We start from the raw sequence: 25,580 nt of genomic DNA, 5'->3' as shown, positions 1-25,580 counted from the left end.
TCCTGGCAGGTCTGCCCTGCCCATCAGTCTGTGCCTACTGCTACATCATGCTCCTTTTTCCATATCTAGGGATGTTGGACTGGGCAGGTAGCTAGAGAAACTGCCCAGTTTTCTGCAGACTTTCTACCTTCGCTACTGTTTGGTCTACTTTGCTTCATATTCTCATGATGGTCTATCATCTGCCATCTTTTGGTTGTACCATGAACTCGTCCATTTTTAGCCACAAAAGGAATTTCTCAAATATTCCATTTTTCTCCAGGTTATGGCTAAAATAAAGTGTCTTGAGTGATCCCTTATAACATCTGGGCAATGTTGTTTAGGCAAAGCCATCAAGAGCATCCAGACAGAGTTGATTTACAGATGCCAACCCCAAACCCCCAGCCTCCTGACCCACCGTGCTCAGGCCAAAAAGACATGTATCTAGGTCCTTTGATTCACAATATGATCATTCATTCTGTACAAAGAAGATGAAGATGAGGGAAATGGCTGCCATGCCTCTCAACCTCCAAAACATTGCCCCACCCTCTCCTTCTACACCATCCAAATTCCTTACCCATTCAAAGACCCCAAAGTAAATCTCCCATATATTTGAGGCATCTGCCTCCCAATCAACTTGCAGAAGTTATCCTATCTCTGTATACAGGTTGCACCCATATTTCTCCTTTTGGGAATAAATGCCACTCATGCCCACCCGTCCTTTCCCTGGCAATAATAACATTGTCAGAACCACTCTCTGATCCATGGGAAGATGATTCCCAAATACAAAGGGGAGCAAAATAAGACACCTATTAATATAAAGTAGACACTTTTATAGAGGTAAAATTGAACGTGATATCTCCTCTCACAATCAAAAAGCTTTTCCTAAGGCCCACATGTACCTCTCTCCAAAGTTGGCAATGAGAACCTGCTTCCTTCCCTCATCTTTCCTACGTCATTTGGATAATTCTGCTCAGCATTACGTTAACCATTTTTGCTACTTTATGTTGGGTTCTGACTTCTTATCAAGATCTACCTATGAAAACAAGCCTATAAGCTCATCAAATAATGTTAAAGAATAAAATGTGTCGTGGGTGAGGCTGGATAGGGAACTGAGTTGAAAGATGTTAAAATGTAGCACCAAGTTGAGCTTGTCCATGTGTGCATTTGGGGATATATATATCTATGTGTTTGTGTGTGTGTGTGTGTGTGTGTGTGTGTGTGTGTATGTATCTGTTTGCATGAAGAATGAGTATTGATGGAAGTAAGAACACAGTGCATATGTCATTGCCATGTAAGGATACAGTCATATCCCTATCCAGGTGGAAGGGAGGAGTGAGCTATCCAGAGAATGATTGACAGGTATGTTGAGATGCAGGAGTGGCCAAAGGATACGCATCAAGTGTATATCTGGGCACAGATGTGTATATGTGTGCTCCGGAGTAACAGGGTTAATGGACAATGACAAAGACATGTGAGAAGGCACTAGCTCTGGCACGGATTGCTGCATCTGGAGAAGCCACCTCACCCTGTAGTAATCGGTGCTGTAGACATCTCTGGACATGCCGAAGTCTCCGATCTTCACCAGCAGGTTGGCTCCAACCAGGCAGTTCCTGGTGGCCAGGTCCCGGTGCACGAAATGCTGGGAGGCCAGGTACACCATGCCAGAGGCAATCTGACTGGCAATGTGGAGCATTTGGGAGAGCCCCAGCTCTCCTTTTGCCTGGCGTGGCTGCCCGTCCACAAGGATCATTGCGTCTGGCCCATGGGCCCTGTGGGGGGTATAGGGGGAGAAGAGAGGGGGCAGAGAGAATTAAGGAGATCAAGGGGAAATGTCTTCTTGAGTTCCTGTTCTCTGGAATGCACCACAGAAATGAATGAAATCTCTTCTCAGTCTACTTATGGACTCCTTCTATCTACCCAAAATTATATTCTGTGAGTATGGATATGGTCAAACTCTACAACCAGATTCCCAACTAAGATGACAGCAGACATGCTTTAACGAATCAGGGAATGAACCTACTCTTTTGAATATGTTATGGTTATCCAGGGGCTTCCCAGGTTCTTGATGTCTACTACACAATAATTAATAAAACAATTAACTCTTACACAGCCCTTACTATGTTCCACACACTGCTCTAAGTATCTTAAATGTTATATATTAATTCACTCAATCTTCCCACCCCAATTTTGAAGATAAGGAAACTGAGGCACGAAATGATCAGATCACTTGGTCAACGTCACAGAGGTCCCACAGTGGCCACATGGGTGACATGTGGCTCTGGAAGAGAGTTTTGAACGTTAAGCTTCCAGAGGGCTTGTTAAATACAATTCCTGGGCCCCTACGATTCTGATTGGCTAGGCAGAGCTCATTCATTTGCATTTCCCAGTGCCGATGCTTCCAGGGCTGATACAGTCCATCTTTTGAGTAGCAACGCTCTTCAGTCTACCTCCTAACCTCTCCCCCACACTGTCTAGGATTGGGTAACTTCTGTTAATGGCAAGATGGGATGAAGAGACCCTGTGACCCTGAGGCAGAGACCTGGAGAGCCACAGCACCTGCTCCATCCCAAATCATGGCCCAGATTTGTTATCCTAACACCTTGCCCTGTCATATCAGTCACTTTTAGTGCTCACTCTTTTCTCTAGAAAGCCCAGTCAGCTGTAACCACACCCAGGGCCCTTATTTATGAAGTTGTGAGCCAAGGAGCCCTGGTGTACAATGAGACCTCAGCCTGTTTTACTGCTTCTCCAGTTTCCACTGAAAGGTGCCGTTAAATATAACACGTTCATTTTATCATCTCCTGTGGGCTCTGCCTACCTCATGCCTCCAAAGGAGAACTACCACATCAGCTCACAAGGAAGAGGGCTCAGCAGACAAGCCGCATTCCCGCCTGCCAGGAGAGTATGCTGCAGCCTACCCCTAAAGCGCACCAACTGGGAGATGCAAGAGCGGGAAGGGCCTTCTGTTCTCTTTTCCTTTTTCTTCCTGTTCCCTTAGAGCGGGCATGACAGTGGTACGGAGTGGCACTCAGGACCTCTCTTTAGCCTTGCTGGTGGCACGTGGGGCTGAAGGCACCACTGAATCTATGGGGAGGGCTTGATGGAAAATGGACCATGTCCCTCTGACCTCAGGGAAATGGAAGCACAGGAAGAGGAAGATCCCGAGTCCTGAGAAAGGATGCTGCCCGTATTAGAAACTACCATGGTTCACAGTTCTGATAAAATAATAATTGTAATACCTTTAATCGTAACTACCATTGACTGAACACCTAGCTACATGGGAAACTTGTCCAGGCCTTATACAAATATAGTCATTGAATACTCATAACAACAAACACGTGAAGCAGTTATGAATAGTCTCATTTTCCAGGAGAGAGAATGAAGGGTTAGTAACTTGCTCCAGGTTACATCACTAAGACATATTCAGAATACGAACCCAAGTCTGTCTTATGCTAAGGACTCAATTCTTCAGGAAAGGAGTACATTTCACTGTGAAACCAAGTTCAGGAAGTTTAGAAAAGCCTACAGGTACTTTCCAATTCCTCTAGGGCCAATTTTGGAAACCTGCTACCAACCCTGCTTTCCATTCCCTCCTCAAAACCCCACAGTACTCAATTGAATGTCCCACTTCAAGGAGATGCTCATCAAGTTTTGGGGAGTGTGCTAGAGTTTACCATAACCCACATTTGAGCTCTGGAAATCTCATTCTCAGCAGTGGAACCACACCCTAAAAGCGTCCAGGGCCCGAGTATTCAATGTGCTTCCTGGGACCCTGGATTCCACAGACCCTCACACATGCCTGCTTCTTCCACATCTGGGCACTACTTGGAGGTAACAGGTATGAGAGGCAGAGAAGTGCTACCTCTGCTCTATCAGTGAGATGCTAACTTCTCTACATTTCACATCTCCCCAAACCCCACTGTAACTCCATCCAGAACTTCTGCTTGGGGTCTCAGTCTCTTAAAAGTTCCATCAGGAGCCCCTCAAAATCCAGATGATCTTGCTCCAGGCTTGTGGAAACCCTTCTTACAAAAAATCCAATCCTTCTAGAACAGTGCTAGCCAACAGGACTTTCTATTAATGGACATGTTCTATACCGCACTGTCCAATATGGTAGCCACTAGCCACATGTGGCTATTGAGTACTTGAAGTGTGGCTAGTGAGACAGAGGAATTTTTAAATTTTATTTAAATGTATTTATTGTAAATTTAAATTTAAATAGCCATTTATGGTTACTATACTGGATAGCGCAGTTCTAAATTTATCTGGGGGAAAATCTGCCCTTGGATTCAACCATCTCTGTCTCCCAGTGAGTTTGTAACCTTGTACCTTCTTATTCATCATCAAAAAGTCTCTGACAAAAAGGTTTTCAGGAGGTGTGGAAGGTGCTAGCCTCACTTTGCTAGTGAGAACATAAGGCGCAGAGTCACAAAGCTATTCACGGCATCAGGGGAAGGGCTGGCCCTAGAATCTTAAAGCTGGAAGTGGCAGGTCCTCTGATCTCCCTCCTTGGACCCATTTCAGACACTGCCTTTGTTCTTAGTCTACCTTAGAATCAGGAAGAAGAGTACAGGTTACTTTTCATAGCATCCTCAACTTCCCCCCCTAGAAATCAGGGGCAAAGGCCTATATCCAACTGCTCAGGAGGTAATGTAGAAGAATGAAAGGTTGTTTTCATTTCTAATCTCCAGACTGAAGTGTTCAGAGGAGCGATAGGGCTTCCGGCTCCCAAGAGAACCCCAGGGGTTCGGTTGGGGGTTAGGGGCGGGGATGGACATCCTCGCTTACCTGAGAAACTTGTTCAGATCTCCGTGCTTCATGTACTCAAAGACCATGATGAGGGGGTCCCCATCACCACACACCCCGTAGAACTTGACAATGTGCTCGTGCTGCAGGTTGGTGAGCAGTTCAGCTTCCCTCTGGAAATCCTTCCTGGCCGCCAGGGTGGGATCCTTCAGGGCCTGGAAACAACACGGGACACTGGTTTTTAGCAGCTAGAGGGCAGAGGTTTGTCTGTTCCCCTCCTGGGAAGAAAGCTGGTGCCCATAATAAAGACAACGCTGATTCCCAACAAGTAAGATCTTAATCGACCTTTAAAGACCATGAGGCTAAAGCACAATAGCCAGACCTGACTCCTGCTTCCTTCAGCATTTTGAACCTTGTAGAAACAGAAACCAACTTTCTGACACCCACGTCCCATCCCATCCACCAGCCAGTTATTTCCAACTTTGCTCATCTCAGAGCCCTAGGCTTCCTCAGAGATCAGTGTGAGTGGCGGAGGGAGAGAGCTGGAAGGTGGAAGGCCTGACAAAGGCCCGTGCCCCAAAGATTTCCCCAAAGAATGGTCTCACAGCTAAAATAAACAGTGGGGGAACCACTGCCCCAATTGCTTTATCTTTGTAAATTAGCCTATGCTCACAGCCCATCTGAAATCAGGCTGACAATGTAATTAAGTTTCCTTGCTCTTTCTATTTCTTGATTTTCGATTATGAAAAAGTGTATATTTGCAGAGAAACATGAACACTTTGGCTTCTAGAAGGCACCTGTGTCCTCCTTTAGGGGGCTGAAGGAAGTATTGGGGTGTAACTGGGACTACAGCTGTGGGAACAGCAGTTAATGGGCCGAAGGCTTAGGACCCACCCAGGACCAGGACCTGGTAAAGTATCACAAAGTCCCAGGGTAGGATGGGATGGTGGGCATCTGGTGGCCACAGAAATGTCACAACTTGGCCCCTGTGGGAGTGGGAGACCTGGTGTGAGGGAGAAGCACCAGACCAAGCCACTTGCCCTGGGACCCAGGAAGATAAATGGAAGAGCAATGTTTAAAAGGGGGTGTCAGTGAAGGTGGACTTTGTAGAGCAGAAGGGGAGGGTGAGACCAGACCACCTGCAAGGGTCCTTGAACAGGACCTTGAATAGAGCCCAGCAATGACCAACACAGCCATGTTGGTCATGGTGAATGATGAACTGTGAAGGGGAGGGCCATTTCTACAGGAGGAGCAGCCTGGATAGTTGAGCTCACATAGGTCTTCAGCCTTCCCCATCCTCCCCATGAGGTCAGAAGGCAAATGGAGCCAAACATCTACTTGCTTCAAATGACACAGTTTAGTAACCTCAAAGGACAAGACACGAGGCAATGAAGGAATGGGTGTGAAGTTTACACACCATGTTCAGGGTAGTGAAAATCTAGACGTGATTGGTTTGCATTCCCTCTGCCAAGTATCTGGCCTTTTCTGGTTATTTAGGCAGACTAAGCTCCCCTGTAAATTATGCTACTCTTGAGAAGCCTCCCTAGCCAGAGATCTTCCTCTTGCCACTGCAATCCCCATTAGCTGAAATCCACGGGGCTGCCTTGGCTTACAGCACTGCAGGAATGTGAATGTGCAAAAATTGTATCTAAGGGGCCCATCAAACCTCCATCAGTCATTAGCATACATTAGAGATGGTGGACTCATAGCTTTGAAAGGGCCCTAGATATCATGTTTCCACCTGCTCATTTCTGGTGTTGGAAAAACTGAGGCTCAGCCCTGTCTGGGGATCAGGACACATTCATACAACTTAAATGACAGAAGCTAGAGTTTAATTATACCACAGTAATCTCTTGGCTGGGTTTCTTGGTGTCACCAAGTTCAATGGCAGTGCCTCTAGAGCCATGGTGTCTCAGCCAGCGATCAAGGCCCACTCCAACTTCAACAAGCACCACCTTTCATTCTTTTCAAAATTTGGAGGTTTCACCAAAAAAGTGTTGGATTAAATGATTCTACTCTTGACCAAAATGTTGGAAGCTGTCTAATACAGTTTTCCCATCTTACAGGTGAGAAACCTGAGGCCCAGAACAGGGAAACGATTTGCCAAAGATCATGAAAGAAGTAATAGCTTGAGTGTGGAGCCCAGGATACATTCCTGTCCAGCATACCTGCTTGAATTAATTTATTAGATGAATTAGTCACTGGTCAGGTCCTCAGGGGAATGGTGGGCAAGGAAGTTAAAAGATGTGAAAGGGCAGAGGAGAGGGTCAGGAGAGGTGAGGGGTGTGGGCAGCCAGCAGAATGGCTGGGCCCAGCAAGGATACCAGGCCTAGAGGGCAGGCCAAGGCCAGAAGGAAAGTGGGAGGGCCACTGGTCCATTACTGATTTTTACCAGCTCTGATCTCATGTGCTTTCCGCTTCATCTCTGGCTGCCTTCTCAGAAAATCTACCCGATAATAAAGGCATAGGCTACCGTGTGTCCACATCCAACCAGAACAAAGATGTCTGCAAAGCCTTCTTTCTGTGGGTGGAAGAAGGCAGAGACTCACGGTGAGAGGGAGCCTCTCGGTGACCCAACTCCTCAGCTTCATGGGCTGGGGCATGGGTATAGGATGACTGCCAGTGATTTATTTATTTTCATGAAGAATAAAAAGGAAAGAAAAAAAAAAAAAAAAAAGGAACCCAGCATGGGTGGGATGAGAATATAGAGATTTATGTGAACACTGGATTTATGAGAGGGAAAAGTAGATCAAATTTGGGGCCAGCCGAATGGCCTCTCTCCATCTCTGTAAATCATTCTCTCGCACAGTCCAGCTGCCAGCGGCAGCCGTTGGATATTTCCATTCTCAGCTCTCGAGCAGTCCCAGCCATCATTCCCAGGGCTGGCATCCTACTCTGCAGAGCAGATAGGAGTTCAGTTCCTCATTTGGGAGATGGGGCACAAAGCAACTGCTGTCTCTTTTGGTCTTTCCACACCCCTTCTCCTGCCCATTCTCTCTCTACCTTTATGATGGGCTTTCCAGCTCTTGGGTTAAACCTGAAGTTCCTATGTAATTGGCAAGGGGTCTATTGTGGCAACTGGGGTCCAGAGCTGCAAGTGGCCCAGGTCCCCAGGGATCGATGCAAGTGGGACAGAGATGCCAGGAAAAGAATCTTGAGAAGGAAAATCAGCCCAGAGACTCTCGTGCACCTCTCAGCGGAGTCCATGCTCAACCTCTTCGGAGCCGGGAAACTTCAAAATGGGTCACCAGCCGGTGGCATGGGATGGAATGGGTGCTCCTCACCGCTGCCAACTGTTGGTGCAGGAAGACAGGGTTTGCCAAGGAGTCTCTAAGCCAGGGAGGTTGTGTCCAGGCCCTTCCAGTGGTATCCATAGAGCAAAGAGGAGATCTGGAATTTTCCCTTCTCATCTCCTTCTTTTTCCCCCAAAGTCTGAAGACATTGCCCTTTCTAGTCTCCCCTTTATGTACATTAGGTCTCATGTCCACTCACAACCCTGGGTTTCAGTGGGGCTGTTTAGTCAGATGGGGGAGAAGCAGTCTAGATGGCAAGAACATTCAAATTTCTCAACAGCTGCCATCTCCTTCAGAGTCACTTCACATCATCATTTCCAGTCTAGGGGTTTTGCTGCTTTCCATTTTCCTTTTCTTTTATTGGGGCGGAGATATTTCAGCGGATGTTTAGCGTCAGATTTTACTAATATACTAAAACCCATTTTAGTACATGTGCAGAGATACACACATGCATAAACACTAGAGCTTAGTTTTACTTATTTTTTGAATTTTAAATAAGTGGAATCATACATATAGTGCTATATATATATAAAATATATGTATATTTCTATATCTGTCTTTTTTCATTCAACACTGTGTTTTTGAGGTTTTTCCAAGTTGTTGCATGCAGCTGTAGTTCATTCATTTTCCTTGTTGAAAAGTTTCTCACTGAATGAATATACCACATTTATTTATCCAAGCTGCTACTGATGGACACTGGGGTTGTTTGCAGCTTTTGGCTGTTATAAAGAATGCTTATGAACATTCTTAAACACATTTCTTCGTGGAAAGATAGATAGAGATAGATAGATAGACAGACAGACAGACAGATAGATACATAGCTGTCAGGTCTAGACCTAGAGTGCAAGTGCTGGGTCACACAGATGCCAATGTTCTAAAATAACCAAGCTGTTTTTCAAAACAATTAGACCACTTTATATTTCCACCAGAGTATGAAAGTGGCAATTGCTCCATATCCTTGTCAGCACTTGGTTTAGTCATTGCTATTTAGCCATTCTGCTTGGTATACAGTGGTATCTCATTATGGTTCAATTTGCATATTTCTGATGATTAATTAGGCTGGACACCTTTCTCATAGTCTTATCAGTTATTTGTCTGTCAGAGGAGACTCTTGAGCAAGTGTATTATTTGTCAAATAACTATTTAAAAGTTGCACCACCTATTTAAAAATATCATGAATTACATGCTTTTAATGTCACTCTTACACTACACATATATACAAATTACACTCTGTCTTGTCCTGCTCTGCATTTGTTTCATGGGTATTCTCGTGTCTCCCCAACAGACTGCAAGTGTCTTCAGAACAGAGGCTGGGATTTCGGCTCTTTGTTTCCACCATAGCAACTGCTGGGCAAAAAAATCTTGCTTTAAAAACCACAACTGTGGGAAAACTTAATTTGGGGTTATACTTGGATGTGTTCTCTGGAAGTCCATAATTACCCTGCATCAACTTGAGAACAAACTCAAGAGGAAGAAGCCTGCAAAAAGGAATACAATCTAAAGAGGATGAGAAGCAGGAAACACCATTTCTTGGCTGTTCTCCAGAGAAGACAAGCATCTCCTCCAGAGGTTGGTCGCTGGGCGGATCCATTGGGAGGCAAACGGTGTAAAATCCCAGAACTTTCATCTTCTCAAGGTTCCCAGACCAAAAAGGAGGAAAGGAAACCCTTTTAAAGGGGTGACAACAGAAACACATTTTCTGCATTACCCAATCTGGGTACTGCCCCTTAACGTCAGACCACTCAGCGGGAAACGTTCCCCAGGGTTTAGGCCATCATTTCATTTTCTGCTCAAAGCACAAAAATATTCAGTTCATCCACCAGTCCCCAGATGGATGCTGGAACATGCAGTCGATTAGTGTCATCCTATAAATTAAAATTTTTAGGGCAGGGTAGATTCTAAGTTTAGGGACAAAATTAGAAAGCTTTCCACATCCCTGGTCCAAACTGTTTAAAGATACCCTCACTCATCTGACCATCTCATGTCTATGGAGACACACTGAGCAAGTTTACTCACAGCATATCCAGCAATAATAAGCATTAGCCTCTTATGGGGCAATACGCTAGTTCCTTATTTATTTTCTAGAGCAGAGGTCAACAGACAATGCCCACTTCTGAAAAAAGAAAAAGTATTGGAAGACAGCCAGCACTGCCATTCATTTATGTATGGTTTAGGCTGCTTTCCCTCTACATGGGTAAGGTTGAGTAGCTGTAATGAATAGTGTATGGTCCTCAAAACCTAAAATTTTTACTATCTGGCCTCGTATAGAAGAAGTTTGGCAACCCCTGTTCTAGACGGTCCATGCAAGCTCAGCAGGTCATATGTCGTGTGTCTAAGCACATTGGATAATATCAACATCAAGAATAATGATGTTGATAAAAACAAATAGCAATGAGTCTTTACTAAGCATTTACTGTGTCCCAAGCAGTGTACTAAACATTTTTCATATGTTATGTAATTTAATCACCAAAATTTTAAAGAGGAGATATTATATCTCCTATTATACAGAGAAGGAAACTGAGGCTCAGAGAGGTTAAGCATCTTGCACAGGGTCACAGAGCTAATCAGTGATGGCCAGGCACCCACCCAGCTCTCTGATTCCTACCCTATGCCTGTAGCCTGCATCCATGGAGGGCACTTACCCGCTGCAGACACAACAAACTGTGAATACAGAGACCCCAGAGTCTCAGAAATATGCAACTGCCATCAAGAGGTGGCTCGGTCATGAGCGCTCAGTGCTAAGGATGGACCTTTTGAGGCCCAGGTGAGAGTCCTCGTGGGGAAGGAGGTATCTCCTGCTCCCAGCCCAGAACATCGCACAGAATTCACGCTGGCCTCAGAGGCCTGCTCCCTACACCCACTCCCACAGAGGCCACTCCACACTCCAGACCTGTGGGTGCCTCAGCGAGGCTACTTGACCCTTGTCTGTGCCAGTCGTGTTCAAAGATTTGTCTAACACTGACAGAGAAGCTGCTCCCTGCTGGAGAAGGGTAACTGGTAGTAGCAAAGTTCCTTCTCTCCTGCCCCAAGCAATTCAGCTCCAACTGCAAATCTGCAGGGCTGGCTCAGCAATACCAAAGCCCTGTGGTTAACGGACCCATCTAAGCAGCTACCAGAAGGCAGGAACCCTCAAGCACGCTGCCCCTTGCGGGCTGAACCTGGATCCCACGGGCTACCTAAGAATGTCCTCCAGCCTCACTCGCTGTCCTCCCTGTGCTCAGCACCTGACCCCCCAGCCCATCTCCTATTCCCAGGGACGTCTGCTGACTTCAGCAGTGGCTCCCAGGGCCTCTGTGAGCTACCCGCCCCTCATGCAATTGTACTCCCGAGAAATGGTCAAATGACTTTCTGGGCACGGGCAGCACATCCTGCAAAGTCACTGAGGTGGGAGGAGGGCCAGCTGGGGACAGCGGTGAGCCCAGGGCCTCCAGAATAAAACCAGGGCCCATCAAAGGCATAACTTGTCCCTCCGGCTGCACCGCGGGCACATCCCCCTTATGCGCTACAGCTCTTGACCTCCGAAGCCAAAGGAAGTTGATTTGGGTCCTAAGGAAACTTCATTGACCTTGGAGCAAGGGCATCTGATTACGTTAGTTTATACCATCTTGATTGCATCTGATAACATTGGTTGATACCATCTTCCAGAATGGAGTGAGTCTCTCTTTCCCTCCCACCTGACCCCAGCCACTCCTCTTCCTTCCTGGGGCCCACATGCCTCTGAGAATTACCTTCACGGCCACGAGCATCTTGTCCTTGGTGGGGCTGAGGTTGTAGCACTCGGCCAGGAAGACCTTTCCAAAGGCTCCCTCGCCCAGTTCTCGCTTCAACACGATGTCTCTCCTTTTAATGTGCTGCACATCTGCAGGAGGGGACAGAGGACAGCAGCCAAGTCAGTCCCAGGCACTTGTCCTCCTTGGAGGTTCAGGGGGACAGGGGAGCACAGGGGTCTAGAGCAGGAAGTTCTGCTTTTGAGTCCATGACAGGGACAGGCAAGCTCTAGCACCTTACCTTGGGTGTGAAAACAGGCATCGCATGGTGGTTTGAGAGTCCCACCCAGAATGAAATCTCAGCTCTGTCCCCGACTAGCCCCACACCTCTCTAAACCAGAGTCAGTAATCGTTAACACCCAGGATTCCGGCATAATCAGCTATAGTTGCTGGAGAGAGTATACAGCAGTCTCAACAATTACTGTGCATGAGAATCCCCTGGGCATCGTGCAAGTCCTGATTCAAGTGGCTCTGAGAATCTGCATCGCTAATAAACTCTCAGGGGATGTCTGTGGGCTGTGGGTCCATGGACTGCACTGAGTAGTCAAGAATCGAGTTTGAACCTTGGTTCCCTCTCCCTGTTAGTTTTTGAGCTTCGGGAAGTTATTTCATCCCAGGGCCTCAGTTTTCTCATCTGTAAAATGTAATTAACACCAATACCTTACTCTCTGAATTCTTGGGAAGATTAAATGAGATAATTCATATGACAGTTTGGCCCAGTGCCTTCCCCCCCGACACACATGTGCACACACACACACACACGGACACACCACACTGGCTCTTGTTATAACATAACGACTACAGTGCTCCTAGCACAGTGTCTGGTTCGTGATAGAGACCACTAAGTGGGAGTTACAGTTATCTGGGGGAAGCCTCTACTTGACAAGTCCCTCTCCTGTGAGAGATAAAAAACAACGAAATCACAAAATCAAGTCCAGAGACCTCCCCAGAACCAGGCTCTGTGCAAAGAGAAGGGCTACCACGGCCTTGGCTAATTTAGCAACCTAATTAAAGTCTGCCTGCCAGGAGAAAGCAAAGATGTGACCTCAACCCTCCCACCTATTTGGAAAGAATGCTTCGAAGGAATTGTACAAGAAGTGGGCTGGTGAGGAGGGGAGTGAGCCAGAGATTACTCACCGACCTTTCCATTAATCGTTCAACAGGCAGCAGCCCATTAAATACCTGTATTCACATTATGAAGAGCATCGCAGAGCCAGGAAAGAGGGTTGTCTCAAATGACCTTGTCAAAAAAATAAAAGTTGAGGACAGAGGACCATGGCAGACTGTCCCCAAGAGCAAGAGAACACATTACAGGGACAGAGGGGTGTGACTGCAGGGCCGTGGTTAGTGTTTTGGTTGGCCAGGGGATTCTTCTCATAATAGACTACACAAATCTTGTTTTTTTTCTATCAGAATTATTGGTAGGCCTGCCATGTCCCAGATGACCTGCTGGCCAGGATCTGTGGGCGGAAGCATTTACAGACCATTATTCTCTCTTCCCAGCAAGACAGACCTGCAGGCTCCCAGGCCACGGGGCTGCCAGGGAGCTGCCACTTGCTGCAGGGCTTCGCCCCCATCTTTACAACAAGGGAATTAGAAATCGGTTCCCTTTTCACACCCTCTGCTGCTCTGCCCTAGCCCTCTGAGGAATGGCATTTGTTGGCCTTGAAGGGGAGGCTAAGGGTCTCGCACCGAGAGAAAATGGGATGTCAGGACCTCTCCAGGGAGGCCACCTGCTCATCACTGCACAGTCATTCCCAGGTGACTACTGATGGGTTCCTGCGAGATGAGCATTCTGACGCAGCCTCAGTGGAGATGGGATGGCAGATTTATAGGGCCATGCCCGCGCCTCTGAGCCCGCTGGGTTCAGTCAGGGATAGAAAGTCAAGGGCACCTGGCTCAGGACCTGGATCCTCCCCCACTATGGGCTGGCCCACCTCACAAAACATCTGGAGTCTCAGTTTCCTTATCTGTAAAATGGGTGTGGGAGGATAATACAAGATCTACTTACCTACTACAAGAGCTATTCTATGTAAAAGTTGGTAAACCTTCAAGTCGTCTGAAATGGTGTGTGTTTTCACCATTATTGATATTATTTTACAAGAGGGGAAAATGAGGGCCAAGTCAGGAATCGCCAACTGGGTTGAGATGGGGCTCGAATCCAGAGCATCAGGACAGACCAGAATAGCCAGGCCACTTGAGGAAGAGTTCCCTTTGGTCCCTGACCCCTCCCCAACCCCAGCCTCCCACGACATTGCGATAGGACAAAAATCAAAATCACCTAGAGGGCTTATGAAAACTGATCACTGGGGCCTTCGCCCAGAGCTTTCTGTTCAGGAGGTCCAGGTTGAGCCCTATGAATTTGCCTTTTCTAACAAGTTCCCAGGTGATGTTGATACTGCTGGTCCGGCAACCCCTCTTTAAGAACCGCTGGAACAGGCTGACATGAGTGGGGCGAGGAATTAGCCAGCCGATGACCTATGTTCACTTTAACAGCTTGGCCTCAACAAGTGCCACAGCCACAGGTACGTGAGACATGCATCACCACTCAAAGACCAGGAGGAGGCCTGCAATCCCGGACTTACCCGTGTGGCCTAGGCGGAGTCAAGCCCCCTCTCAGAGCCTCAATCCCTCGTCCTCACAATGGAGATCACGCCTCTCTTGATTTCTTACATTCTGGACACACCTCTACAAAGGCAGAGCTACAGAGCTATATATGTTCCTGGGTCCCTAAGTCCAACTCTGGGCTGGGTGACGTCACCAGCTCCCCCCACCACCCAGAACTTCTGACTCTCAGCCGCCCTGAGTCCAGAATGAGCAGGGAGGACCTCTAAGGAGAGTGGGGCTCCGTTTTCCAGCTGCTGTGCCTGGGTCACGTCTCAGAACCCTCCATCTCCTCTCCCTCCCTCGGCAGCAGGAATCACAAGCCTTGAAAGGTTCAGAAAAGTCACGTGGCAGCCGCATACAGGGGGCCTTTCCTCGACCCTCCCTCCACATCCCAGGAGTTAAGAGCCTGGGGGCAGCTGCCAAACCCCAGCTTCAGGAGGTCAGAGCTTTGACAGCTGTGGTCCTTGAATGTGTCAGGGGGCAGGTGACCATGATGCTGGACGCTCGTCTGCTCTCTGCAAGCACGAAGCAGAACCAGCCACGGACCAAAGTGTCTGCCCCCAGTCTGCAAATGGATCTCTTTCAGAGACGTGGAAACGCCCAGTGGCTCAGAATGAAATCGCTGGGCCTCACTCAATTTGTCTGCAGGGAGAAGTATTTTGAGACCAATACCGGAGCTAAGCCCACGGATGGGGTGGTGAGATCTGAGAAGGGGCAGCAGAAGGAAGGGAAAATCAAAACAGACTCCATCCCACCATAAATCCCCCCCCCCCCCCAGGAGAGAACTTCCTCCCAGCCATAGGGATAAGAACTCCACAAGGTAACCTGGGAGCTTCGGCTTCAGCACAGAGAGGCTGGATTAGGGCCAAACGCATAAAGCAAATCACTTCCATGTGGAGAACCCCATGTACCAACAAGACTCTAGACTCCAAAGCACCATTCGAGCAGCTTCTTTCCCTGAACCTAAATAGGAAGACACAGGTAAAGGGGATTAATTTGTGCCCAATCCTATTATTTGTTCAACATTCCATTCTCACGCTAACCCTGGGAGGTATGTGTGATTGTACCCCTTTCGCAGATGAGAAAATGGAGGCGGGGGTGGGGGGAGGCGGGTAACTTTCCAAAGTTTGCGAAACTAAAATGTGGCCATAGGACTCACTCTTTTTTTTCTGGCTCCTGAGCCTGTGTGCTTTCTGTTACCCGGGGCTGCCATTCCTCTGTCCTCCCCCACTTTGTGGCCACCAAGACCATCAGTCCACAGAAGCTCAACCCTCTGTCTTCCCCCTTCCTCTACTCCTGCCTGACTTCTCGAACCCTGTCCATCCCTGGACCCTGCTGCAACATCTTCCCAAGGGAAAGGGTAAGAGCCCCCACCCACCCACCCAAGAGGCCCCGGGGAGGAGGGTGTGGGTGGGGAAAGAGTGTGGGAGGAAAGGGCACTGACTGTTCAGGCCTCTGGGGAGTGGCGGGAATGAGCCGTTTTCATTTCTGACGTCCGTATGTCTATTGGGGCCTTTCTTGTGTGTTGCTCAGAGCTGCCTCTGGTGAAGCCATCTGACCCACAGGCCACAAAGTGATGGATTTTCCTAGGAGGCAAGGGCATCAATCTCCTTTTCCTGCCTGGCTGGCCAGCTCAGCAGAGTCTGGGTCACAAGGCTCAGACGTCGGGACACGGGCAGGGGAGGAGGAGAGAGGAGGATACACAGCACAGGCCGTGGGAAGACCTCCCAGCCTCCGGCACTGAGGGGGCTGCTGGAGAGAGCAAGGGGCTGGCATACAGTAAGGAGTGTTCTTGGGAAATGGAAAGGGTTCCTGACCTCTTCTGGCCTGGCTCTTCCCTAACTCCTTTTTTCGGGAGAGCCACCACTGGATTCCCCCAGAGGAAGCCACCTGTACAGCTTTCTGTTCCCATAGGACAGCTAATCGATTCCTCAGACAAACACAGACTGGGGATTTCTATGAAATGGCTACTGCACCACAAATTTTTCTCTATACTGGGGACCAAGATACTCATTCCATCTGTGTGGGATTCACTTTGGGGAGGTCCTCTAGGCGTGGAGAAAGCTTGACTTAGGGTAGAATCACTAATCCAAGGAGGTCACCAGCCACCTCTGTGCAAAAGACCTTGGGGCCCTGAGAAGTCGGCAGGCAGGCTATGGTTACACCCTCGTCCTTAATCTGCTCACCTGGGCTGCCTCATCCTGGCAGGTAGAGGTTTTCTGCAATACTTAGTGTGACCTGCAGAGACCCACTGGTCATAGATGTGGCCCAAGACACAGGTGACCACTGTCAGCTTCACCTCTGTGTTCTAGGAAAATGGGGGTACGGCAGCCATAAACTACTTACTCATCCCTGCAGACCAGGGATGAAGAAGAAGCATAAAACCCAGGGAAAAACATGATGTTGCTGAAAGAGTGAGACCTTGGGAAAAGAGACAGGTATTTTCATCCTGACCCTGCCACTAACTGTGCCTTACCCACCCTCAGGCTCTGGTTCCTTATGTGTAGAATGGAAACCTTCAATATCTACTTGGCAGAGTTGTTAAGGGGACTGATATAAAAATTTTAGGTAAAAGATAATAGAAAATATCTGAAACATAATGGACATTTAACAACAGTATGTCTCCTTCCTTTCTGCAAGATTTTGCTTTTAACTAAAAGCTCAATCTACCTGTGAACAAAATAGTGGCCTGGAAAGAAACTTGGAGAAGGGTGGTGATATTCTCCTGAAATAAAATGACATGAGGTTGCATGGGGGTGGTGGGGAGCCAACAGTGACTCCGGGGGTCACTGGCAGCCCCTCTGAGCCTGCCACCACGATGTCCAACCTCCTCCTCCTTCAGGTCCAGAATAGTTTGCGGGAGGTTTGTCAGACAGTGGAATAAAGACACCAAAGGCAGAGACAGCCACCTACTAAAGATTGCTATTGATCAACAGAGAAAACACAGATTTCCCAGGCTTGGCAGTTATAAATAATGGTGATCCTGACTCTGCTCTATGTCAACAGGAAAGTCAGTCCCCCAAAGCCAGCACGCTCCCTCAGTCACACTCAAAATTCCTGAAGAGAAATTCATTGGCCACCTCGGTGCTTTGGCTAATTATTGTCCTAGGAGGCCAAGTATCCATGCAGCACTGAGATTGTCCTTCCCTGAAGGCTGTCGCCTAGGGGATGCAGAAGCAGTCCTCCCAGCACTCCCAGGGGCTGGCCATGAGTTCTCTTAGCTGAGCCTTGATGGGTTTTCCTAACCACCCTGGCTTACCTTCTTCCCCAGCCCATTGTAATACCCAGCTCCTAATTGGTGCCTAGGCCCCTTGCTAAGACCCCTCAGATCTTTCCCCCATCAACTCTATCTCACTCTGCACTTGTCTCTTTTAGCTCATTGTTACCCCTTTGTGTCCTTATTAATAATAAAAATAACTGCCATTGACTGAGCACTTACCCTGTGCCCGGCACCGCGCTCAGTAACACCTCTTCTTCACAACTCTCTTAAACACAGCGCATTGCTACCCAAGCGCTACAGATGAGGAAGTTGAAGTTCAAGGTGATGAACTAATTGCCCAAGATCACCCAGCTGTTAGAAGTGGCCCACCAGACTCTAAACTCTGGTATAAGCAGACCGTTGCCACCGAGCCCATCCTTCTGTCACAGCCCCCTCACCTCTGTAACTCGTACCCCAGACAGAGGCGCTGATTTCACATCTATATATTCAGCCATAAAAAGGAACGAAATTGAGTTATTTGTAATGAGGTGGGTGGACCTAGAGTCTGTCATACATGGTGAAGTAAGTCGGAAAGAGAAAAATAAATACCGTATGCTAACGCACATATACGGAATCTAAAAAAAAACCGGTACTGACGAACCTAGTGGCAGGGCAGGAATAAAGATGCAGACGTAGAGAATGGACTTGAGGACACGGGGGAGGGGGGGAGGGGAGGGGAAGCTGGGACGGAGTGAAAGAGTAGCACTGACATATATACACTACCAAATGTAAAATGGATGGCTAGTGGGAAGCAGCCGCATAGCACAGGGAGATCAGCTCATGCTTTGTGATGACCTAGAGGGGTCGGATAGGGAGGGTGGGTGGGAGGCTCAAGAAGGAGGGGATATGGAGATATATGTATACATAGAGCTGATTCACTTTGTTGTACAGCAGAAACTAACACAACATTGTAAATCAATTATACTCCAATAAAGATGAACAGAAAAAAAAAAAGAACAGAGATTTTCTTCCAATGGAACCCACTCCTGCCACCCTTGGTCGTCACCACCTGAGGTCCAGGTGAGCAGTGAGGATGCCTTCTGGAGATGAGGGTGGTGCCAGAAGGCAGAAATCCGAGACCCCAATGCCCCGTAGAAGAACAGAGGGTCTCCACAGCCTCGGAGGCTCGCGCATTACAAGGTGAGTCCTGAGAGCAGCTGTGTGCAAAGGAGGAGGGAGATTCTTGGCAGGAAAGGGTGGAAGAGGGAACAGGGAGAGGAAGGGAGGATCTCTGAGAAGTGTGTGTTTTCTTTGCACTAGCCAGAACCCAGGGTCTCAGGCTGCCAAAAATGCTCAAAAGAAAACATTAATGCAATACCACACATTTAATTACACACGAAAAGGAATGTCTTTAAATGGAAAAGAATAACATTCCCGGAGCTCCAGCTGTGGGTTTTTGAAGCGGCAGGAGGCAGATAGAAGGCCAGCTCTGAATCTTGGAGGGGGAAGGTGACTGCCGAGAGGGCAGGACCCCTGCCTTTGCTAGTGGTGGGAATATCCGCCTGCCATCACAGACCTACCCTAGCCCCTTCTCCTGGCCCAACTGGCTGCGTCTTGCATCATGCCCATGCGTGGCAGGACAAGTGGAACTAACTTCCCCTTTTGTACCATATAAGAGCATGACAGGTAAATGTGCCTTCCCAGCCAGCTACCGACCCTTTGTTGTGGTCTGCAGTCAACCCAGCCAGTTCTCCACCTGGACAGAAGAACAGAGCATGGCTGTACTGTCCCAGTAACTGCTCTTGCAAAGCAATCCCTGGTTGATTTACGGACTAGGAAAACAAGAGGACCTCCTGGGTTCATGTCAAGGATTTTCCAAGAGAAGACATTTCCAAGTCTAGAGAGCCAACAGAAGAACTCTGCAGAATTTCTCTTGGAGGTATAGATTTTTAAATTAGTCCCCACTTACTAACCAAATGGAGGTAACAAGGACGTGGAAAAGGATTCCAGGTTGAAGGAACACCAGCATTGTCTGTTGCTGTCGCTGCCCCATGGTGGATTGTTTGTCTAAGACCCTGATGTTTCTGCAGGCCAGCCCATGTCCCATCCCAAGGCTCTTCTCACTGAATGCCACACCCCACGTTATTTTCAGTTTGATGACTTTGCAAAGGGGCTCTGAAGGGTGCTAGCAGATGTTAAAATCAAAAGGGCAATATCCTGTGTTATTGACTTTGTAGATTGGGTCCAGCACAGGGCCCAATACACAGTAGGTACTCACTAAATATTGAATGAATGAATGAATGAATGAACCAAAAAACACCTCCAGGGCGCTGCTAGAGACTTTAGCAAGAAAAACACTACCAAGAGGGAGGAAGAAGGGAAGCCGAGGAAGTAGTAAAAAGAAAAGAAAGATGAGTGAGAATGGGAAAGGAACCAGAAAGTTCCAAGAGCAAACTTATTTATGTGCTGGCTCCAAGACTGGCCCCAGGAACCAGAATCACATGGAACCAAGACAGTTCTGAGACCCACATCCTACCTCTCAGTCTCTGGCACTGCAGACTTCTGAGCAAAGAGACCCTGCAGGTCTGCGTCTGCCGAAGCTCCGCAAACACCAGGTCTCTGCTCCAGGGCACATGTGCATCCTTAGGCTAGAGGTAGCGGTCTAGGGCTGCAAGACACCGTGTTCCCACCAAGATGAATAAATAAACAAGACACCCTGCTGTTTCTGGAAGCAGTGAAGAGAGAGGATCAGCAGAGGACTGTCTGTTCTGGGGTGATTTCCAGCTCACGTTTCCTGACACAAGAAGTTCAGTGAGTGAGGCTAAAGTTCAGATGTGTTTCTGCCCCCAGGTGCTACCCCTCGGAGCTCAGTCACCAGGAGCTCAGACACTTACTGGCATCACGGGGCCCCTGACATCAGCCTCCCTAACCAAGCCCATCCTTTCCTACCCACTTCCTTCGTCTCCATGCCGTGTCAGCTCTTCCCATGGCGAGAGGACCCCTCTGGCTCTCATTAAGCGTGGACGGCCCGAGCCAAGAGGAAAAAGCAAAAGAACTCCCCAAGGAGAGCATCTGGAATTGAGAAGTTAGGTGCTGAAAGACGAAGCTCAGGCTCCGACTGGGAATCTGTCCCTCCAACAACTTGCCCAGCTTCCCACTTCCTCCCCCTCTCTTCTGGATGTTCCCTTTCCAACTTGATAGTGTCAAACTCTCACTCGAAATGCCCATACAAGGGGTTCATTCTGCATCTCAGCCTCCCCAGAGGCCCTTCTCCTCCAGCATCAGTGCAGGGACGCTGCCTCAGCCTCCCACCCCTGGCATCTAACTCTCGCCCCCAAGTGCAGCTGGTGATGTCATGGTTTCCCGCAGCAAACATGGTTTCCCAATATTCAGGGTTGCTCCTTCCAGCTCAGGAGCTCTGGGCCAAGACATAGATGGCAGGGCACCATGAAGCCCTGCACCTTCACACAGGAAGTCTTGAGGTCAGGAAGCAGAAACACCTATGAGAACCCCAGGGTGAAGCAGAGGAAGGTGGACCACAGAACCACAATCACCCATTCATGGAACATGCCACTGGCCCGGACAATTACCGGCGACCGTGGATCCAACAGAAAACTGAACCCCTTCAGACAGGAAGAGGATGGGCATTGGAAGATGGGCATTAGGAGACCTGTGTAGTCAGAAGCAACAATATATCCAAATATAGAAAACAAATACAAACGGAAGAAAGGACACCAGTATTAGAGGAAGGGGAGTGAAGAAGAGCTTGGCTCTGGAGTGAGACAGGACTGGGTACAGATTCACATTCAATGACACATCTTAGGAAGGAGCATTTGACAATTTACTAAACCAGTCTCAAGCCTCGATGTTTTCCTGAGTGAAATTAAGAAAGTGTCCATCTCACAATGTTGTATGTTTTTCAGTGTAGAAGTCTTACAGAGCTTGTGTTAAATTTATTTCTGAGTATTCTGTGCTATTGTGTACGAAATTTCTAAAATTTTATTTCTGGCTTGTTATTTGCTAGTATACAGAAATACAGCTAATTTTGGTTTTCTGATCTTGTATCATACAATCTTACTAAATTCACTTAGTTCTAGTTCCTTTTTTTTTTTTTTTTGGAAATTCCTTAGAACATTCTACATGCATGCTAATGTTATTTTCAAATAAAGTTTTATTTCTCCTTTTCAAAAAAAAAAGTGTCCATCTCATTGAATTGTCATGAGGAGTCAGTGAAATTATGTGTGTGTACAGTGATGTGTTTGCAGTCCGTTGAATGAACTCACGGCTGTAAAGGTTCATAAAGGAACAGACACGTTCCTTCCTTTCACCCACCCCTTTCTCAACCCTCCAATGATCCTCCCTGATGACTTAATCTCTCTGAGCCTCGATTGCCTCACCTGTAAAATGGAGAGTAAAAAAGAAAAAAGTGCCTATTGCATGGAGGTGTGGTATCTTTAAATGAGATAAGAAGTGTTAAATGCTTAGAACAGTGCAGGGGCGCAGAGTAGGTGCTCAATACACATTAGCCTATAGTGTCAGTGCCCTCAGGGTAATCTTTAACCTTAGTTCTGATAGTTGAGAACTGTGATAACATGGCCCCACTCAGCTGGGCTCAGACATGCTTCCTTTTCAGCCCCATCTGCACAAAGTGTTCTCTGCTGCAGGCTCACCGCTGCCCACCCCATTATACCCAGTCAGGCCTCCCTTCACCTGGCCTCAGGGTTTGCACCCCGTTCTTCCAGACTCTGTTGGAGGCCCCTGAAGCCCACCTCCACAGACTGCGGAGGCCATCGGGGGTCCTGAAGGGTTCGTGATTGAGCCCCTTCCAAGGGGGATGCTCCCATTTCCAGCTCCCCCTCCCAGAGCTAAGGCGTCCTCCAGTCACGGGCCCCCTCCCTCTCTAAGCCTCCCGCTCTAGTCCACATTCTCTTCAGCCCTGTATCTGATAGGGTTCAAGGTCAGAGGCTGGAACCTGTGGGTCCCGGCCACGCAGGCCCTGGGCGTGGGCAGCTTGAGCTCCGTGCAGCTGGCAGATTCGTTCCGCACAGCCTCTGCGATCCCGAATCCCAGCCTCCCGTGTGGAAGCCCGCTCGCTCTGCCAGGTGTTTTCCCACCACATCCTCTGAGCTGACTTCCAAGAGTTCCCCCCACACCAGATGTTAAATGCACTGGCCGGTGGTTTCCTGGCCTCTCTCCTGAACCTCCCCCTACTCTATAATTCTGCAACCAAAAAAAAAAAAAAAAAAACAGATAAAGTTTGAACTGGTGGAAATCTGCATGCCACACTTGGCAGCTCAGACTAGGTCTAATCAAGTTCAGCAAGTTCCAAGTTTGCTGCCTCTCGGGCACTGGCTAAAGGCATTAGCAAACCCTCATAGGGTGCCTTGGATCAGAAGATCATTCTTTCTATTTCTCCTAGTGCCCAAGGAAATGGAGCCAGATAGAAGTTTGGGCTTTGAACAATGTCAGTCTTATTTTTTTCTTACCAGTCCTTTGGAAGATCCCAGAATTTGGGGGCTAAGTAACTGTTGGGACTAATGTCAGTGAAAAATCTGGAGAGACCTCACAGAATATCACAGATCCCAGACCAGTGTTGCTGACAAGTGGGCAGCTCTTATCGTTAGGTCTGGATGCCCTGGGGTGGCCCCCAAAAGCATCAGCCTCAGGAATCCACATAAGACACACTCAAGAGCTCCACAAGACGCCATGTTCCCATCTCCTGCAGGTGGACCCCAACTCTCCCTTCCCATCAAGATGGGGGATCCCTCCCCTCTCAGTTTTCATAGGAGATTTTTGTTTAATGTCGCAACATTTATACACCCTCTGTCTACTGCGGCTGCCTTCACCAGAGAGCACTGTGACCTCCCTCTCCTGATCCTTACCACTGCTTTCTCGTTCTCTGAGAAAAAGCTCTTCCTAACCCCTTGCCCACCTGCCCCTTCTCCTGGTGGGTTATTAGCCTTCATTGCTGGCCTGCTTTTTACTGCTCTGCACAGCTGCTCTGCTTCTGTCTGACTTTTTCAGTGTGCATGTTTGTGTGTGTGTGTGTGTGTGTGTGTGTGTGCGCGCGTGTGTGCATGTGTGTGCTTTCTTTTTCTCTGAAATAGATCTCCACTGCAGGCTCCCCAGGCAGGAGTGAACCTCCATGGCACAAAGTGCAAGCAGGGTCCACAGGCCTGGGCTGCTGTTCCCTCCTGCCAGCTCTCTGAGAGGCCAGCCGTTGAGCAGGGCTCCCCTTGCACAGCCCCTCCTGGCCCCACTGATTGCAGGCAGAGGAATTATTTGAGATCAGATGTTTCCCGCACCAACTCTTTTACCCTTTCCCTGTAAGTCTCTTCTCTGGGAACTTACCCATTTTCTCACTTTCAGCACAAAAAGTACAGAAGCTGAAAGGCCAGGCAGCTATGGCCTTCTCCTGCAAATGTGTCTTTTGTCAATTACACATGGATGTCATCCTCTATAACTTTTCCATATCTGTGAGATTTTGGATCAAACGTATGGGAATCTCCAGTTACTCCAGGTCGTGACTTAGGCAGAGTGATTTAGGAAATCCAAGTTACAAAATCAGGAAGGAATTAAATATTTGGATGGAAGACCAGTCATGGAAAAAAAAAAATGTTATCTGCAAAAGAGCAAAACCGCTTGATAAATGTCTCACTGAAATGAGGAAACCCCCAAAAAAGTTTGTAGCAGACCAGAGTTTAATAAATAGAATCCGCTGTGCAGTGCCCAGCGAATTTAACATGTGTGAAAAGCTATGTCATGCTCTTCACCTGTTGAGCTGTCTGTTCTGTTTCAGTTTCGTGGATGTTCAAAATAAACAGATTAATAAATAAAATCAACTATAAGTGCATTCATAAGTTCCCTGACAGCTACAATGATCTCCAGGGGCCTGATTTTTTATATATATAAATCTTTTCGCTGCTCATGTGCAATTTTGGGGGCCATAGATTTCCCAGGAGTGTGGTGGGGAGAATGAACCGTGAGACGGTGCAGGTTTTTGGTCTTGTGGGAGTGGAAAGGGCAGGGGGTGGAGAAGCACTTCTTATGCCTTGGTGGTTAAAGGCCCCAGTGTTGGCATTAGACGTACCCAGCTCTGCTACTGACTAGCTGTGTGACACTGGGCATCTTAACCTCTCTGAGATGATATCTCTTCTGATAAGTGTGACCCACCTTCGATGTAAGTAAATGAGATAATATCAGTCTGTAAACCTCTTAGCACAGTACCAGGCATCTAGTGAGTACTAAGACTGCTAAGACATCCATTTCCACTCTCTTAGCCCAGATTGCTCAGTTTGGGCTGTCTCACACATGCTCACTCACCCTGACACTCGTGGACACAGAGAGAGGGATGGATTCAAAGGTCCTCTCTTCTCTAAGTACACGCCTACTCCATCATCCCACCTGAAATAGGAATTTGTCCTCAGAAGCCTCTGCCTGCCACTTTCAGCTAGAGACAACTCCAATAGCTCCAGGCCAGATGCCTTCCAAAAGGGCACTTTGCTTGGCTGATGGAGGCTTTTTGTTATCTGCTGTCAGGAGGGTCAGGAGACCTGGGGACATGGCAAGGCACAGGTAAGCTAGAGGGCAGCAGGCAACCCATGATAAGCTCACGGTAGGTGGAAGTCACTTGGAGTAGCCTCTACCTTGGCTTATGGAGCTGTAGGAGTGGCTGAATGGGACGCTGGCCAGTGAGTGACTCTGTGTCTGGGTCCCGGCTAAGGAGAGCATGGAAAGAGCTAGAAATGTCCACCTGCCACAGAGCCTGTAAGTAACCCTTGCTCCAAATCTACCTGCCAAGTACAGCCATTGACCCACCCCAGCCCCCTGCATGGTAGTGGTGGTCCTGCACAGAAAAGAAGCTAGTTCAACAAAAAAATGTCATTTTGACAGAGATGGAAACTGGATTACCCACCTGGACTCTCCTGGGGCAACACAGTCAATTCAATCTGTGATGTAGTTAACAAATGTGCATTAAAGTTACAGTGT

General features: G+C 48.0%; 1 protein-coding gene across 4 annotated transcripts in view; it reads right to left on the bottom strand.

Moving 5' to 3' along the window:
* The window catches only part of NTRK3 (neurotrophic receptor tyrosine kinase 3), a 371,411-nt gene that overhangs the window by 41,347 nt on the left and 304,484 nt on the right, over window positions 1-25,580 (bottom strand). For all 4 annotated transcript variants that reach the window (XR_009500737.1, XM_059912520.1, XM_059912521.1 and 1 more), the window contains 3 exons: window positions 11,747-11,877; window positions 4,768-4,940; window positions 1,505-1,748 (listed from right to left, as the gene is read on the bottom strand). Coding sequence is in view for 3 of the 4 variants with exons in the window: in XM_059912520.1 (XP_059768503.1) it covers window positions 1,505-1,748; window positions 4,768-4,940; window positions 11,747-11,877 (548 nt within the window). In the remaining variant the exon portion in view is untranslated. The remainder of the gene's footprint in view (window positions 1-1,504; window positions 1,749-4,767; window positions 4,941-11,746; window positions 11,878-25,580) is intronic.

This window comes from Balaenoptera ricei, chromosome 2 (assembly GCF_028023285.1).
Source record: "Balaenoptera ricei isolate mBalRic1 chromosome 2, mBalRic1.hap2, whole genome shotgun sequence".
NCBI lineage: Eukaryota > Metazoa > Chordata > Mammalia > Artiodactyla > Balaenopteridae > Balaenoptera > Balaenoptera ricei.
This window is presented reverse-complemented; position numbering and strand designations above follow the sequence as displayed.